General features: G+C 39.7%; 1 protein-coding gene across 1 annotated transcript in view; it reads right to left on the reverse strand.

The window, feature by feature from the left end:
* Window positions 1–17125, reverse strand: part of PLEKHG1 (pleckstrin homology and RhoGEF domain containing G1) — a 224315-nt gene that overhangs the window by 65177 nt on the left and 142013 nt on the right. Inside the window, 1 exon segment of the mRNA XM_042452173.1 lies at window positions 3093–3631. Coding sequence (XP_042308107.1) covers window positions 3093–3631 — 539 coding nt within the window.

Consider the following 17125-nt stretch of genomic DNA (forward strand, 5'->3'; position numbering starts at 1 on the left):
ACACACACACACACACACACACACACACACACACACACACACACACACACTAGTATCTGAATCATTACAAATGTTTGATCACACTGATTATGCAAAAATGGCTACCAAAGTTCTAATTCAAAAGCTTGTCCTCTTCCTTTCAATTGAGACTTGACCTTTTTGTTAAAATATAATTGTACTGTAGTCATTTTAAACTCATTGGTGAGAACCTGTTTTCTTAGTCAGAATATGAGCAACTAAAAAATGCATGAATAGCTGTAGTGAAATTAATAAACTCTGTTCCAATTTGTATGCTCTGCTTCAAATATGCTGTGTATGACAAGAAATGCTTATTTAGCTCTTTATTTCAATCTTGTTTTTAAAAGAACCTCTAAAATGCTTCTGTACAGATGATTTTACTATAAACCAGCAGTTAATGAACCTAATGCACTTGGTGCAGGAAAATACTTGTTTGAGGGATTAATTTTTTTAAAGATTTGTATAATCAAATTTTGATAATCTTTTTTGCCCTGCTGTCTGCTTTTCTATGTCATCATGAGACTAGTATTTTCTTTTCCGGATTAGTGATGTACTTAACACAGAGAATTGCCCAGAGCAATGTATTATAAGATTTCCAGAGTATATGTTTTGTCCCTGTGATTTGTGTCTAAATTGGACAGGAGACCAAGGAATTGTAATGAACAAAGTAATAAATAAATATGTTTATTTATTACTTGGAACATGAATAAGCTTAGAATAAATAAACTTTATTTATTACACTGGAACAAGAACAAGTGAACAGTTATTTGACAGAACCAGCTATATATTCAAAAATTCCAATTTCTATCAAAAAAATATAAAACAAAACAAACACAGGCCCCATGTCTACATTCATTTGTTTGGTCATACATAGGGAATGGCATGTGATAAGCTCAGTAAAAAATATCCAGCAAGCTTTTTAACTAGAGGCACAATGACCCCAACCATTTGCAGAATTATGTCTCCTTAGGTCACTCACATGATCAACCTCCTCCTAGAATCACAGAGTTGGAAAGGGACCTCATAGGCCATCAAGTTCAATCCCCTACTCAATGCAGGACCTCCAAACAGGTAGCTAGCTGCCCAGCCTCTTTTTGAAGACACACAGAGAAGGAGATCCCACCACCTCTCTAGGCAATTGGTTCCATTGCTGAACCGCTCCACAGAGAAGACATTCCTTCTAATGTTCAACTGAAATCTACTTCCTATAACTTAAAACCATGACACTGAGTCCTACTCTTTGCAGCAACACAGAACAGACCTGCCCCTTGCAACTCTTGGGTTCACTGTGTACTGAGGGGGTGGAGGATCTTTGTCCCTCCATATGTTTTAGAGTATTTATTATTATTATTAACCTTTATTTATATAGTGCTGTAAATTTACACAGCACTGTACATACAATCTTTTGGTTAGATGGTTCCCTGCCCTCAGGCTTACAATCTAAGATGACACGACACAAAAGGAGAAGGGAGTGGTGGTGGGGAATGGGATCAGGTCCTGCAGTTCTCCACCTCTGAGGCCCGGACCAAGGCAGATGGACTAGAGGAAGGGCTTGGCTTCTTAATGGATGGTTAAAAGAAGGCTTCCTGGGTCAGAGAGGGGCTCGCCTCTGGGAATGCTTCTCTAAACAATATAGTCTTTAACTCAGTTTTGAAACTGGGTAGAGAAGTGATGAGGTGTGCATGTGGGGGAAGAAGTTTCCAGGAGTAAGGGGCAGCAAGCGAGAAGGGACGAATTCGGGAGGGGGCAGTGGTAGTCCTACACTGTGACAGGAGACCCTGACTACCAGAGCGGAGGGTGCAAGTAGGAATGTAAGGAAAAAGAAGGTCAGATATGTAAGGAGGGGCCAATCCATGGAAGGCTTTGAAAGTCAATAACAAAAGCTTGTACCGGATGCGGAAGGGGAAGGGGGAGCCAATGAAGGGAGGAGAAAAGAGGAGAAACATGGTCAAAGCAGCGAGCGGATGTGACAATATGGGCAGCTGAATACTGGACAGTATGGGTCCTACAATCCTTTATGTTAATTTTACTTATGGAACTTTCTTAGATTAATGATTCCTCACCATCCCTGCTGTACGAGAAAGTCTAGGACAGGGTTGAGAATCATGCAGCACTCCAGATGATGTTGGATTATAACTCCCACAGTTCATCATAACTAGTTATGCCAGCTAGTGCTGCTGGAACAAGATTCCCCTAGGTACAAAGTTCAAGGAGTACCTTTCACCAGTTCACAAATGAGAAGACATGGGAACACATCCAGGCTTCTTCACTAGGAATGATAGTAGCAAAGGACAACTTCTGCACAACTCCATTACTCATCAACATATAACACTAATAGTGAGATTACCAATCATGTCATTCTTTTAAAAAGCAACAAATCCACAGAAAAGATGATGGCCGCTGACAACATAGTATGCACGCTGCCACATTCAGTGTTGGGGGCGGGGGGGGGGGACTTCCCATTGACACTTACAAGGAAAGTTTCTTTTCATACCTAATGCTAACTACAGCATGGACATTGATGATTTTGCTGTCATTGCAGGTGTGAATTATACCTTTTCTCTGTATCTGCACAGTAATTCCAATAACTATCTGCCCATCATACTCTTGATATTTAATTTTAAAAAAAAGACAAGAGTGGCTGTGAATTGCTATTCAGGCTGTTAAGATCCCAAGCGTTTAGAGCCTTAGGGAAACAATAGTGATTCCTGGGAATTCATAAGATTTCATGGAGATTACATGAAACAGGAGCAGATGAAAAGCAATTATCATAGGAAAAATAAAAACTTGTATAGTCCCAGTGAAAATTCATCGTCTATTTAGCATTGCCAGAAATTTGAATCATCTGACTTGAAAGATGCCTCTACAGACAAGAATTTTAACTGACAGAGCATTTATTCATCTCGACAATGTAAGCTCACTACAGCATACCAAATGTAGTGCAAGACTTGAAGTAAAGCCACTGTCTGCTGGTACTCTCTCCAATTTTACTTTTCTCCTGTTTTATATGATTATAGAAGATACACGAGAAAGGGAGAGAGAGAGAGAGAGAGAGAGAGAGAGAATCCACTTACCTTCACAATACTTTTTAAATCCTGCACATATGTCTGCTCAGTCTCCAGAATTTCTTGGACCACTCTGTCCACATACAGAAGTTTTGGACTAGTAGGCTCCGTAATCAAAGACATGACACAATTTTTGCTACTTTCCTTTAATTCAGCTTTGTGTGACATACTTGGCCTTCTCCCAAGACTTCCACCAGAGGCCTGTTGTTCTTTGATAGGCCTATTTTTTCCAAGTTCTTTGCTGGAAAATCGCAAGGCTGGACTTAATTCTAGTTTTATGGCCCCTGCTTCCTTATCCTGGTTGAATAAGCCCAGATGACTGTTTGAAACTAATGTTGTTCTGCTACCAAAGGAACAATGGCTATCCCGGGAGGATGCTGAGGATGAAGTAGAGCTGAAGCTAACAGGACGGTCACTGTCCAACAGTTCCATGGTCTTGATCCCACAGTAGTGGAAGTGGCTGTCTTCATGTAGGTTTTCCCCAGTTGTCTTGGAGGTTGTGCCCACCATCACAGGAGGCAACACCTCAAGAGGCAAATGGTAGCCATCTTTAAAGAGAGAAAAAGGAAACATTGTTTATATTTGTTACCATGTGTTATCTGTGACTAGGCCAACAGAATTCCAAAAATAGAACAGAACTATAAAACACACCCAGTAATTATTCTATAGACAGTCTAATTAACATATTTGTGCGGCTGTGGAGAAAAGAAGCATGTAACTGCAATGCCACACATTTAATTATCAAAAGCATGGAAAACATTTTTAAAGATCTCTTCTATCTGTCTGTTTTCTATCTCCTTCTGTTTTGATACATTCTTTGCAAACAGTTTTTTAAAATACAGGCAGAGAAATTCAGATCCCCAACTTACAATAATAAACAAGCTTCCCTTGAGCATCTGTTCAGATCCTGCCTCTAGGCTTGTAAATAGCAATTTGACTGATTAGCTGTGCTAAATATGCCTTTCAGGTAAAGGAAGCTTTTACTGTATAAGTTTAGAGCTGAGCTTGTAAAAATGGTTGTGGGCTAGCTCCTTTCGTGAACTAGCTTGAACAGCTACATTTAGGATTTTCCAACGTGCACTTTCCTGCTTTTGATTAAAACTATACACATTCTGGCAAACTATCAGTTTTACATTTCATTTCCTTCCCATCACACATGGAGCAAACATACTTCTTGTTAGTTCAAGGTTTGATTTCCTGGCCTACAAGTGTGCAGGACAATATATCTATTTTATACCTGTAAATTAACTACTGGAGCTATTTAAGCCGACGTTAGAAATCCCCCCCCCCCCAATTTTAATTTAAAAGGGTGGGAAAGAGCACTTAATAATTCAAAGTTAATTAATAATCTATTTGTTAAAAACGTATCAGAATAAATAAGAAACATACATACTGTTTGAATGCTTCCATTTTTTTAAAAAAATCCAAAGTTAAGTGTTGCTGCACATCACTGAAAAAACTATTACAAAAATGTGTTTCGAAAGAATTTCTTCAGTGAAACATCAAAAGAAAAAGTTATTCCTTGACTTTTCTGATAAGAAATGTCTATGTGATTTATTGGCACTAAGCCCCCCTAAAATCAAACTAAATGTTCTGTATGTTTAGCCTGGCCTGGAAACTGGATAAATAAGATAACTGGAAAACCCTTCCGCTAATTTATCACAAGACCTATAGTTTAAAATCTATGACAAAGGACACCTGATTAAGCTGCCTTAGCTAGAGCAAAAAGACTTCCTGTTTCACTCTGTCACTCTATAGCTTTTCTTCCTGTTTCACTGTTATGTTGTCTCACTTACAGATAACCTGGTAAGTCATGTTTGCTTTCTCAACACTGTGCATTTTAGTAATATAAACTTAACCAAAAACAAAACAAACAAACAAAAAAGGCAAGGATCCTTATGAATTTAAGATAGTACATTCTGGAATGTACTCTGCTCATTTTACAACTGTTTTACTTCCTCTATAAAGAATGAAAATTGACCGCAATAAGCTGTAAGGCTTTCCTCTTAAATAGGAGCTCAGTACAAAAAGGAGCGTTCTAATGCAAGTAGACCCATTGAATGAATGGGAACTTAGAGAAATTGACTTACCAACATCTCAGTGACTGACTGGTTCTTTTCTAGTTGGAACTAACCATTAGATTTAGGAAAATAGTTTAGGACTATGAACATCCTGTATTCAAGTCACAGGATTTCAATACAGGTATATATCGGTTATCAAAATAGATATGCTCCTGGGCAAAAGGGTGGTCTGTTACATCCCTAATAGGAAGCCAGATCTAGTGACTATGTGAGCTCGCACCTCCTATTTTCTCTACTGTGCAGCATACATGCAAGCAAAGGAAGACTCGAAGACTATACACATGCAAGATGATTCAAAAAGTAAGAATGCCAATCAAAGTTGTATACAAATTTCTGTAGATGCCATTCTGCCTTTTATTTATGAATAAGTTTCTTTGTTCTGGACTGGATTCAGAGTTAATTCTCCTGGTAGTTTTTTTAAAATACAGAGGGGAAAACTACTGCTGAAGTATACAGTATTTCTCAAAATTAGCTAAGGAAGCCCACTGGAACACAGAAAGCTAATTTTTGTTGTTGCTCTGTGTCTTCAAGTCATTTTTGACTTATGGTATGGCAACCCCAAGACAACCCTATCAGGGGTTTTTCTGGAACTATGGGGCTAAACAGACTGGCATGAAGTGCCAGCATGGAGGCGGCATAGGGGCATGGCATTTGGATGATGCACACCCTGACGCTGCCTCCACGCTGACCATGCCACCCGACCAACTGGCAGGTGGTGTCATAGCACTCCTTTGGTGGGAGTTCAGATGACATGTGCCAAAAGAAGTGCTAGAAAGGTGCTGCAGCAACAGCAATAGCACCAACAGCAATAGCACTTTTCTGAGGCTCTAAAATGAGAGGCATTTTGCCTTTTCTTTTAGAGCCAGCAAAATGCTGGAGCAGACCCATGGAATAAGATTGCTGCAGCCCCGATCCGGCACTAAAAGGGGCAGTACAGAGCCACTACTCTGAGGAGTTCTGTTTTCCTTCTGAATGTGTGCGATTCAGCCAAGGTCACACAGTGAGTGGATTTCCATGGCCAAGCGCAAAACTGAATCATGGTCTCCAGAGTCATAGTCCAGTCCTCAAACCACTACACCACACTAGTTCTTTTAGGTTTAATTTGTCCATGCATGCCATCATTGCCTACTCTAATTGGCAGTACACGAGACAGAAATCTTTACCATTACATGTTCCTTTAGGGAACAAACCTGAGACTTTCTGCAGACTACTAATCTATGGTTCTCCATTAGGGAACTGTAGTTCTTTCCTTTATACAAGTTGAGAGGCCTGTGATCAGGCCTAACAAGGCCTGGCAAGATAAAAGTGGAAAGTGACCATCACATTCCATAGCAGACCGTGCTCAGCTGGACATCAAAACCTGCTCCTGCTGAATAAACATAGCATTCTTCAGAACCTCAGGACAATCCTTGTTTATAAAACATGTTATGGAGTAATAGTTATCCACCATTAACCTTTAGGGGGAGCTAAAATACAAATAAATGTAAGTCTGCAAGAACAAGACAGTTCATTAGAGGTCTATGATCCTATCACATATGCTTCTGTAGAAATCATTAATAATTATAATTACACATGATGGTGCAAAAGAAGAAATGCAGAAAATGGCAGCTTGTGTTGTGGTTCATTTATTTAGACTTACCTGTGAATTCCCCACATTTTGGTATAATTTCCTGAACCACTGAGTGTCATTGCTTGAGGAAAGGATTTAAGAAAGATGAATGGAACAAAATTATACCAAGGTGGGGAAGATTTGAGACTGGAAATTCTGCCGTTTTTGATGGCAGATCTATATCAACTATCAGACCTCATTGTACCATTACATCATCCTCTGGTGGGGATGTGTGCCAACTCCACTCATTTTCTGAGATCTACAACTGGCTTGGACACAAAAGAAGGAGGAGTGAGGAGGAAGGCATATCAACAATCTAAGATATGCAGATGACACCATAGTACTAGAAGAAAACCTTACAGACCTGGAACACCTACTAAGGAAGATCAAGGAAGAAAGTGCAAAGGCAGGCCATCTGTTGAACATAAAGAAAACAAAAATAAAAGATCATGGAGAGTCTACACAAATTTAACCTAGGCAATGAGGAAATAAAAATTGTAAAAGAATTCCCTGGGAACAAACATTGATAGGAACAGGGACTGCAGCCAGGAAATCAGAAGAGGATTAAGCATTAGGAAAGCAACTATGAAAGAACCAGAAAAGATTCTAAAATGCAAAGATATACAACTGAGCACAAAAGTTAAACTCATACAAGCCATCATATTCCCTATTACCATATATGGATGTGAGAGCTGAACAGTTAAGAATATGGATAAAAAGAAAATAAATTCATTTGAGATGTGGTGCTGGAGAAGAGTGTTGAGGATGCCATGGACAGCCAAAAAGGCCAAACAAATGAGTCCTACAGCAGATCAAGCCAGAGATCTCCCTGGAAACCAAGATGATAAAACTGAGGCTGTCGTACTTGGAAAACACCATGAGAAGGCATGAATCATTGGAAAAAACAATAATGCTATGAAATGTGGAGGAAAGTAGAAAAGAGAGGAAGGTCACATCCTAGATGGATGGACTCTATTATGTAGGTCACGGGTATGGTTTTGCAGGAATTAAGCAGAACAGTGGAGGACAGAGGATCTTGGCGATGTCTCATCCATAGGATCCCCATGAGTCGAGATCCACTCAATGTCAGTTAACAACAACTGGCAAGGGCAGACTGGTTTAATTTCTGCAAGCTAAGCACCAGAAAGAAAGCTAATTGTATGTTTATCAACACCCACAAGGAAATGTGTTTCAGCAACATGATCCTTTCTTGTTCATATCTTTCCACAAATGTAGTTAAATTCCCCACCCTGTCTGGCTTTCTCCCTGCAATACTACATAACTGCCTGTTTATACTCTAAGAGGCTTCCAAATACACACACAGTGAGCAAGAATGAGAAAGAGATCATTATAGATTGTATTAAAAATGTAGGCCTGGGAAAAATACCATTTCTACACAAGCAGATAAAAGTAAAGATAGTAAACAAATTTTTCAGGATGTCATATAAGGAAACTTCTCATATAATATTAATTTATATGGTGACAATAACAATATTTTATTTTCTACCATTCATTCATCATGAAATTTTGATACCTTTAACAACAAACAACTGCTTGTTTTTAAAGCAATTTTGAAAAACTTCTTATGTCAGGCAATCTGAAAAGTCAAAATTGTGTAGTGTGAAGAATAAAAAAAAAAGATCTACCTCCATTTATATACCTGGCATGAACTGCTGCAGCTGCATTTTCTCATACAAAGCCTACAGAAATAAAGTTACATGCTTTATATGATTAATTTAATTTTTAAAACTGCTATTTATTTAATCCTCACTATACTGTCAAAACTTCCAATTGATTCCACATGCTATCAAGTGTTAACTCAGTTAAATTACAACTTCCTATTCTCAGTGATAATTCAGTTTGGGAGCTTTTAAGCAATGAAGATTCTGCATTGGTGAAACACTGATTTAGCAAGCTTGTTTGCAAACAGAAAAAGAAAAACTATAATCAAATTTTATTTGAAAGGCAAGCACAATATGTTCCAGAGCTTAACCACCTCTCACATAAAGATGCTGCTAACTTTTTGTTCAAGGAAAATGATGGATAACAACTGTCACAGAAACTTCTCTGATTAATAAAACACACTGTTCTGGACATTGGCAACTTCAAAGACAAGCACACATAGGCAGCATGTACTGGACTGTGAAAAGATAAAGTGGATTCCACTGGATTGTAAACAAACAAACAAACAAACAAACAGCTAACTTTTATTCAAATATATTTAGGTAGAACATTTTCTATAATTCCTACTGCACATATGCCTATTTTCTGAAGCTCAACTCACTAAATAGCACACTACCAATCTGTTGAAAAACTACAAATCCTTGCAGCAAGTAGAAACATTTCTTAAAATGGCCTTGCTCCAAATTTCCCCAAAATATGCCTCATGGGGGAATTCAGCAAGAGGCAGGGACTCCAGATCTGTCCGCCAGTTTGCCTTGGCTTCCTATGCTCAAATGAGCTGCCCCTACCATATTACAGTCTTGTGTCATTTCAAGCAACACTGGAGTCCCTGCCTGGACACTGTTATGTGAGAGAAAATCCTCTGCGACAGTACCTCACCACTGTGGAATGTCTCCAGCTCCTTAAGCAGTGAATGAACAAGATTCTGTCTCTCACTCACTCTGTCCCCCTCTCTCTTCGCTTCGCTCATATATGCTCCTTCACACAATTTGTTAACATACCAGCATAACAGAAGATAAATGCATCCTCCAGCTCCGACAGTTCCAAAATTACCTTACTGGGGCACTTAGGTAAAATGAGAAGTTGTTACTAGTCTATACAGCTCCTTTGGTAGAAATATTGGATGAGTCAGCTTTCAGCTATCGAAACCCTAAACACAAAGGGCTTCACAGGAACCTGATTCACAACTTGCCGGGACCAAATGCAGTCTTAGCCATCGCTAAGAGCTTTAAATGAAACATGACATCATTCAATTCAGGAACAGGACAATAGATACCACTGTGGGTAACTCTAAAATGCACACTTCACTGAGCAACCCTCTGGACTCTATTCTTTCACTTTCGAGCAGACTGCCAAGGAGTGGAGGAGGGGGGACATCAAGCCGTTCCACAACATTTTGGTTGCTTTTTTCAGTAATTGATTCTCTCTACACAACACTAAGAAACATGCAGAGTAAGCATGAGTTGCAGAGAAACAAATCAATGCCATGTTTCTGCTAGAGATAAAGCTGTACATTAACAGGCAAACAAGTGTCTTTTACTGAGCCAGTATCTGGAGAAACCTTTGACACATTAAAAGTGTATGACATTTTGTATGGCAAATTTGAGAGCAACTTTTTTGTTTTTATACTTAAACTGGTTTAGAAAATAAACCCATAAAGTCTTAATGGTAAAGATTTGGTTTAAATTAAAAGTATTCATTTGTGCTGAATAACTTAAATGCAAGGCACAAAGGAGCTTACATATACCAAAATACCTTGCACCATCAATATTTTGACATTTTTTAAAACAATGGAAGCAATTGGCTTAACTAACTGTACTACAAAATGCTATCAAGTACCAAAGTGCTTATGGACAGGCATAGCTGTTTGAAAAGGTATCAGGAAACAGATCTGTCTGACCCAGCTTGCTATTTGGTTACAGTATTTTCAAGGGCTGTCACATAACACAGATACGATATTGCTTTGATTGACTTTGATTTGATTTATAGCTCAACTTCCTCTCACTAATGGAAATCAAGGCTGCTAACAATAAAAATTGAAAAGGCTATTTAAAATATATCAGGGCCAAGATCCTGTTGGAGAACTATGTCAATGGAACTCCTAGTTGAGCCAGTGGATACACTTTTTAAAAGTATAAGGAGGTATCTACTGCCCTATTATCCTGTTACACAAGTAGTTTTCTGTTTGGCTACAGGGAAATAGGCCACCATATGGGCTGACTGGTGCATTGGCAAGCTCTGTCCCTCTGACAAGAAAACATGTTGATTTTTTGGCCATGGGATTACCCCCAATGCTACCAGGGCGGCTGCCTTCATCACCTAAGTGGAATTTTACAATGTCAGTGTGAACCAGATAGAAGCCCCATAGAAGGAAAAGTACAGCACACATCCAATTAAAAGCCTGAATTGTGAAGACTGCATATTTCATTTGTTGTTAACTGCCCTCGAGTTGGCCTCAACTCATTATGACCCCATGGATAAGATATCTCTTAAGCCCTCCTATCCCATCTTCCACTGCTCTTCTTAAGTCTTGTATGTTCATACCTTCTTATATACTATACCAGCAGACTATGAGAAGTTTGGTACCCAAAGACAGCCTGCTTTACGTAGAACCTGAAATATTTACTATTCTAGAAGAAACCTGAGTTTCAAAAGGATAAGTTATACTAATTTCTGTTTCAATTTCAGCCTTCCTTTCCTAACACCTAACTTACTGTGTGGACAGGTGGCATCTACCTGCTCTATTTTATCCTGTTTATTCTTTAAAGTTATGACTGCATTATTCTTCAGCAAAATGCTAACTAGGCAAAAAAATCTTCCACATGATTGTCTGATGGAGTCTGAAATTAACATTGCTTTTTTAAAAAAGTGGAAAGGGAGGGGGATTTTTCTCACCAAGACAGGTTATGTCATCCACTCTAGTTCTTCCTTCATTCCTGAAAAGCAGACACAGGCCTGCATCTATAGAGGTGGTGGAAACCATAGACATCTTGATTTTCTGGGACTGAAGGGTCATTTTTGCCTACCCAGCTGAAAGACTACCACCCAAATATTGCTTTTGTGCAAGAAAGGTGTTGTGGGGTCTCCCTGGCTCCATCTCCTTCAACACATTTCTGGGGGCTGCAGGACTCTGATATGACATGAAATGACACAAAGCAGATTGTCAAGTGAACTCCTGGTATGTGAGTAGAAATGTCTTCCACTTCGGGAAGGGATCTCTGGATCCAAGCCATAGATGTTTTCTTCTACACCAAAGACAGGCCAGCTTTTTGTTGTTGTTAACTTCCAAGGTCTACACATAGTCTTCAGCGGCAGCCATATATGCATATGCACCCAGGAGCACCTTCCTTCTCTACCTTTTTAAATACAAGGACATATTCATTGCAATCAGTAATGAGATATTTTGCTGAGGGGACAGTTAAATCCTTTCTTTCCCAGAAATCTCTCTCTCCAGATTTCAGGGTGCTGTCTTAGCATATGGAATCTCCACAAGCAACTGTATATACTTGTCTATAAGTCAACCTCATGTATAATTTAAAGGAAGGTTTCACGGCTAAAATTCTGGATTTTGATATGACCCATGGATAAGTCGAGTGTAAAACTTAGGGGGCTATAAGGAAGGATGGAAAGGGAGAAATACCACTTCCATCCCTCCTTCTCTGAACCTCTCCCAACCGATTCCCAGTTGCTGGAGGAGAGGTTTTAACATCGGATTGAGAAAGGAAGCAAGTGGATTTAAATGGAGAGGTTTTTCCATGGGAAGCCAGGTCTTGCAAAAGGAAGCAGAAGAGAAGCAAGTGGATTTAAATGGAGAGGTTTCTCCATGGGAAGCCAGATCTTGCAAAAGGGAGCAGAAGAGAAGCAATTGAATTTAATGGAGAGGTTTTTCCATGGGAAGCCAGGTCTTGCAAAAGGGAGCAAAAAAGAAGCAATTGGATTTAAATGGAGCTGTTTTCCTTCCATGGGAAGCCAGGTCTTGCAAAAGGGAGCAAAAGAGAAGCCATTGGATTTAAATGGAGAGATTTTTCCTTGGGAAGCCAGGTCTTGCAAAAGGGAGCAAAAGAGAAACCATTGGATTTAAATGGAGAGATTTTTCCTTTGGAAGCCAGGTCTTGCAAAATGGAGCAGAGAGAGACACAAGTGCTTTTAAATGGGGAGTATCTCCCATAGGAAGCCAAGGCTTGCAAAACGAACTGGAGGGGGGAAGGAATTGGTGTTCAATGGAGATTGGGCCCGCTATATTCAGGTTTGCTTGCTTTGGGACCCTTCTAAGCACTGCTGATCTATTGACCCTTCAATAAGTCTACCTCAAAATTTTAGGGGCAATTTTGTTTTAAAAACTTACATCTAAATCTCATTTTCCTTATCCATTTTAAAATTGTTGTAATGATTCATTACATAAATATGGGAGACTTCGAGAGGGAGGAAATGTTCATTTTAGAAGAGTATTATATAAAAGTATAGAATATTGCTATTTTTCTCTCCCAGAGTTATAACTTTGTTTTCTTCTCTAATTCTCCATGGCATTTGGGGTATTGGTTTGAAATGTTCAGAAATGTATTGCTTTGACGGGCTTTATTAATATTTGCTTCCTGAATGTGAACCAATTATACATAATTGAAGGAATATTGTGGTTTAGGTTTCATGACTTGCAAGTATTAAGTTTCCTTCTTCAGTATTCTTAATAATCACTAAATGAAGTTTAGTCATCTGAAGATCTTTTAAAGGACATTCCGACATTGTCCCCAAAGTGCTGGTCAATGTATTAATAACTCTCTGCAATGCAGTACAGTGATTATTTAATCTGTACATCATACTGCAGAGTATGATGTAAAAACAAAAAGAAAAAGTCTTGTCTTCTGCTGATGCATTAGAACCAAGTTTTATACACATATAAAAAGAATCCTTGAGTCAGATTTGGAGCAAATGCTTTTTTCAGTTCAAGCATTTGATAGAATACTTGATAGCATACTGGTGAAAATCTTCACCATAATTTTTCTCATACCCAAAAGTTATGATTGTTATCATTGGCATCTACAGTCAATCCATCATATCCATGGATTCTGCATTCATGGATTCAACCATCTGTGGCTTGAAAATAGTCCACCACCACCACCACCACCCCACAAATATCCAAAAAACAAACCTTGATTTTGCCATTATTTTTTATAAGGGACACCATTTTACTATGCCACTGATTTTGGAATCGGGGTTGGATGGGGGGGTCCTAGAATCAAATACCAGTGGCTACTCAGGGCCCGCTATATTCAGTTCCAAAGTTCCATATAGGAACCATATTAGATTATAGGTTGTCAACATTACACTTAAATGGGCATCACCCCTAATCACTCCCCCTGAAATCTCAAGTTCACAGTCTGAATGTACTCCTGAATATATACTGTATCTAAACCAAGATGCCCAGGTTTCAGTAGTGTCCTGGAGTGCATTTTCACAGCTAAAAAAACTGGTTCAGCAGCTATCCCTGTTTCTTGAGACATTAGGTCTGGCTATACATATCCTGATGGCATCCCATTTGGATGACTGCAACACACTCCTTTGTTAGTACTTGTAGGGGAGGTCGCCAACAAATACCAGGTACTGTAGGCTACATGTCAAAGGAAGAGACTGACAAAAACCATGAAATTGATGGGGTTGCTATAAATTGATAGGTGACTTGAAAGCACATACACAAAACACACTTTGCATGGCTTTGCCATTGGTAACTGTTTGGAAACTCCAGCAGGTCCAAGCTGCAGTGAGGCAGGTTATAGGGATCATATAACCCCATTGCTGAAACAGCTCCACTGGCTGCTAACTCATTTCCAGGCAAAATTCAAAGTGCTGGTTATGACCTTTAAAGTCCTACATGGCTTGAGTCCAGATTGTTTGAAAAACCCTAGCTCTGAATATGAGCCACCCCACATGATCAGGGAGGGAAGACATTCTCTTAACCCCATCAGCATCACCAGCATGCCTGGTGAGGGCACAGGAAAGAGTCATCTCAATGGGTCCTCCCAAGTTGTTGAACTCCCTTTCTCAATAGGTCCAGTTGGCCCTCCCCCTGCTCTCTTTCTGCCATCATATGAATATCTTTTTATTTAAGCAGGCATTTGGCTTTTAATATGTTGCAGCAAATGGAGATTTTAATCTAGGGTGTGTTTGTGTGTTTTGTTTATATTTCATTATATTTTAAATGTCTTAAAAACTACTTTTAACTTGAATTTTTAACTTGTATTTTTTTAATAGAAGCAAGGTTTAATGGGGTTTTAACTTTTGGACTAGGAGTCATTTAGTTATATTTTGTTTTTAAAAGGTTTTACACTGAATTGGATCCCAGCTGTGAAAAAGGTGGGATATAAAATAACTAAATAAAATAAGAAATAATTCTACTAGTGCAGTTAAACAACTGGGAAAGAGAACTCCTATTCCATTTGGTCAACCAAAATGTTTACTTCTTAAAGGTCACAAACATTTTTTTTAAATGGGAAAGTGGTCCCCCTCCCTCCCTCCCTCCCTCCCTCCCTCCCTCCCTCCCTCCCTCCCTCTTTTGACTTTTTAGAGAGAAAGATTCTGAAAGATTTATAGAATTGATGGAGGTTCACCCCTCAATTCCAATCTTAAAGAAAGACAAGAAGAAAGTAGCTCCTTCCTTTGACTTTTTACACAGCACATTGTGGAAGAGTCCAGAGATGTCAAGAATCTGTGGCAAACACAAATAGCACCTGTTTTCACCTGATAGCCAAAACCTGCAAAACCCTTGGATTAATGTACTCTTCCGCCAAGGACTGGGCAGAAGCCAAGGTTGAAGCCTTGCACTCCAGCCTAACACTTTTGTGTATAGCTTTTAAAGCTTTCCTTTATAATCCCTAGGCAAACTCCATCCTCAAAATGTTCCCCTCTTCTCTCTCTACTCAGAGCATTTGGAAAAATTAACATTAGGACTAATTTTTTTTAAAAAAAACAGTAGTATCAGACCTTATCCCTATGCACATTTCATAATTACTAACACATAGATATTCTCCAGGTAGGTTGAGCATGAGCAATTTGAATGAGTCTGGGAGTCAATTTTATGCCCTGGAATCCTCCAGGGTGTTTCATAGGGGATTATTACATTCAAGCTTACCGTGGTTAAAAAGCTGGTAAAACGCTCCAGGAGCATGAAGGCGTGATTGTCTGTGACACTTCTGAAGTGTCACCGAAGCATCCCCTCTCCTCTCCCAGCAGCAAAGCAGTCATGGAGCAGCCATTTCTTCACAATGGAAGTTCCCATTATTAAAGAAATGACTGTTCTGCAAATGCGTTGAGGATGGGAGAGGCAAGGGGATACCTCAATGGCTATCACACCTTCATGCTTCAAGAACATTTTGCTGGCATTTAACCCACGGCGAGCATCCTGTGTGATAATCCCCACAGATTGCCCCAAATGACAAAAACGCAAAAACAAATCTGGAAATGGGTACACTTGCATAACCACTTGCATGGAGAACAACTTCTGGAAATGTGTTTAGTGGATAGGTCTCATTTCAACTGACAGGTCTCATTTTATTGTTAAGTTCAAAGCTTTGTAAAAAATGTTGGTCACATACCAATAGGCTAAAATATATATGTTTAAATGGTTCTTATCTTCTATCCCCCCCATCAATTAGGGACAATTATTATTATTATTATTAACCTTTATTTATGAAGCGCTGTAAATTTACACAGCGCTGTACATACAATCTTTTAGTTAGACGATTCCCTGCCCTCGGGCTTACAATCTAAAAAGACAAGACACAGAAGGAGAAGGGAGTGGTGGCGGGAAAGGGTAAGAGGTCCAGCAGTTCCTCTCTACCTCCGAGGCCTGGACCAAGGCAGATGGACTGGAGGGAGGGCTTGGCTTCAAAATGGAAGGTTAATCTTCATCCAGGGAAAATACATACTCTCAAGTAGGATAATGCATATACAGTACATAGCAATACAGGAAATGGTTCAATAAACAGGCACCACAAGAACATCAAATAGTAAGCGACAATTATGCAATGCCTGGGAAGGCTTCTCTGAACAGGATGGTTTTCAACTCAGTTTTGAAGCTGGTTAAAGAAGTGATGGCTCTTGCTTGTGGGGGAAGAAGGTTCCAGGAGTGAGGGGCAGCGAGTGAAAAGGGGCGAATCCGGGATGGGGCAGAGGAAATCCTGGGCTGAGACAGCAGACCTTGACTACCAGAACGGAGGGCCCTGGTGGGAAGGTGAGGAGAAAGAAGGTCTGATAAGTAGGGAGGGGCTAGTCCATGGAGGGCTTTAAACGTGGACAGCAGGAGCTTATACTGAATGCGGAAAGGGAGGGGGAGCCAGTGAAGGGATGCCAACACAGGAGAGATATGGTCAGAGCAGTGGGTGGAAGTGATAATGCATGCAGCTGAATGCTGAACAGAGATTAAAGGACAGAGGTGAGAAAGAGGAAGCCCAGCCAGGAGGACGTTACAGTAATCCAGTCATGAGATCACTAGGGCATGGACCAGGATCTTGGCAGTAGAGGCGGAGAGATATGGTCGGATTTTGGCAATATTGTACAAAAAGAATCTACAAGCCTTGGCTGTGGTCTGGATCTGAGGGATACACGACAGAGAAGAGTCAAAGATAAAACCAAGACTGTGGGCTTGCTGGACTGGTTGAATAGAAATGTTGTCCACA

Source organism: Sceloporus undulatus, chromosome 1 (genome assembly GCF_019175285.1).
Source record: "Sceloporus undulatus isolate JIND9_A2432 ecotype Alabama chromosome 1, SceUnd_v1.1, whole genome shotgun sequence".
Classification (NCBI taxonomy): Eukaryota; Metazoa; Chordata; class Lepidosauria; order Squamata; family Phrynosomatidae; genus Sceloporus; species Sceloporus undulatus.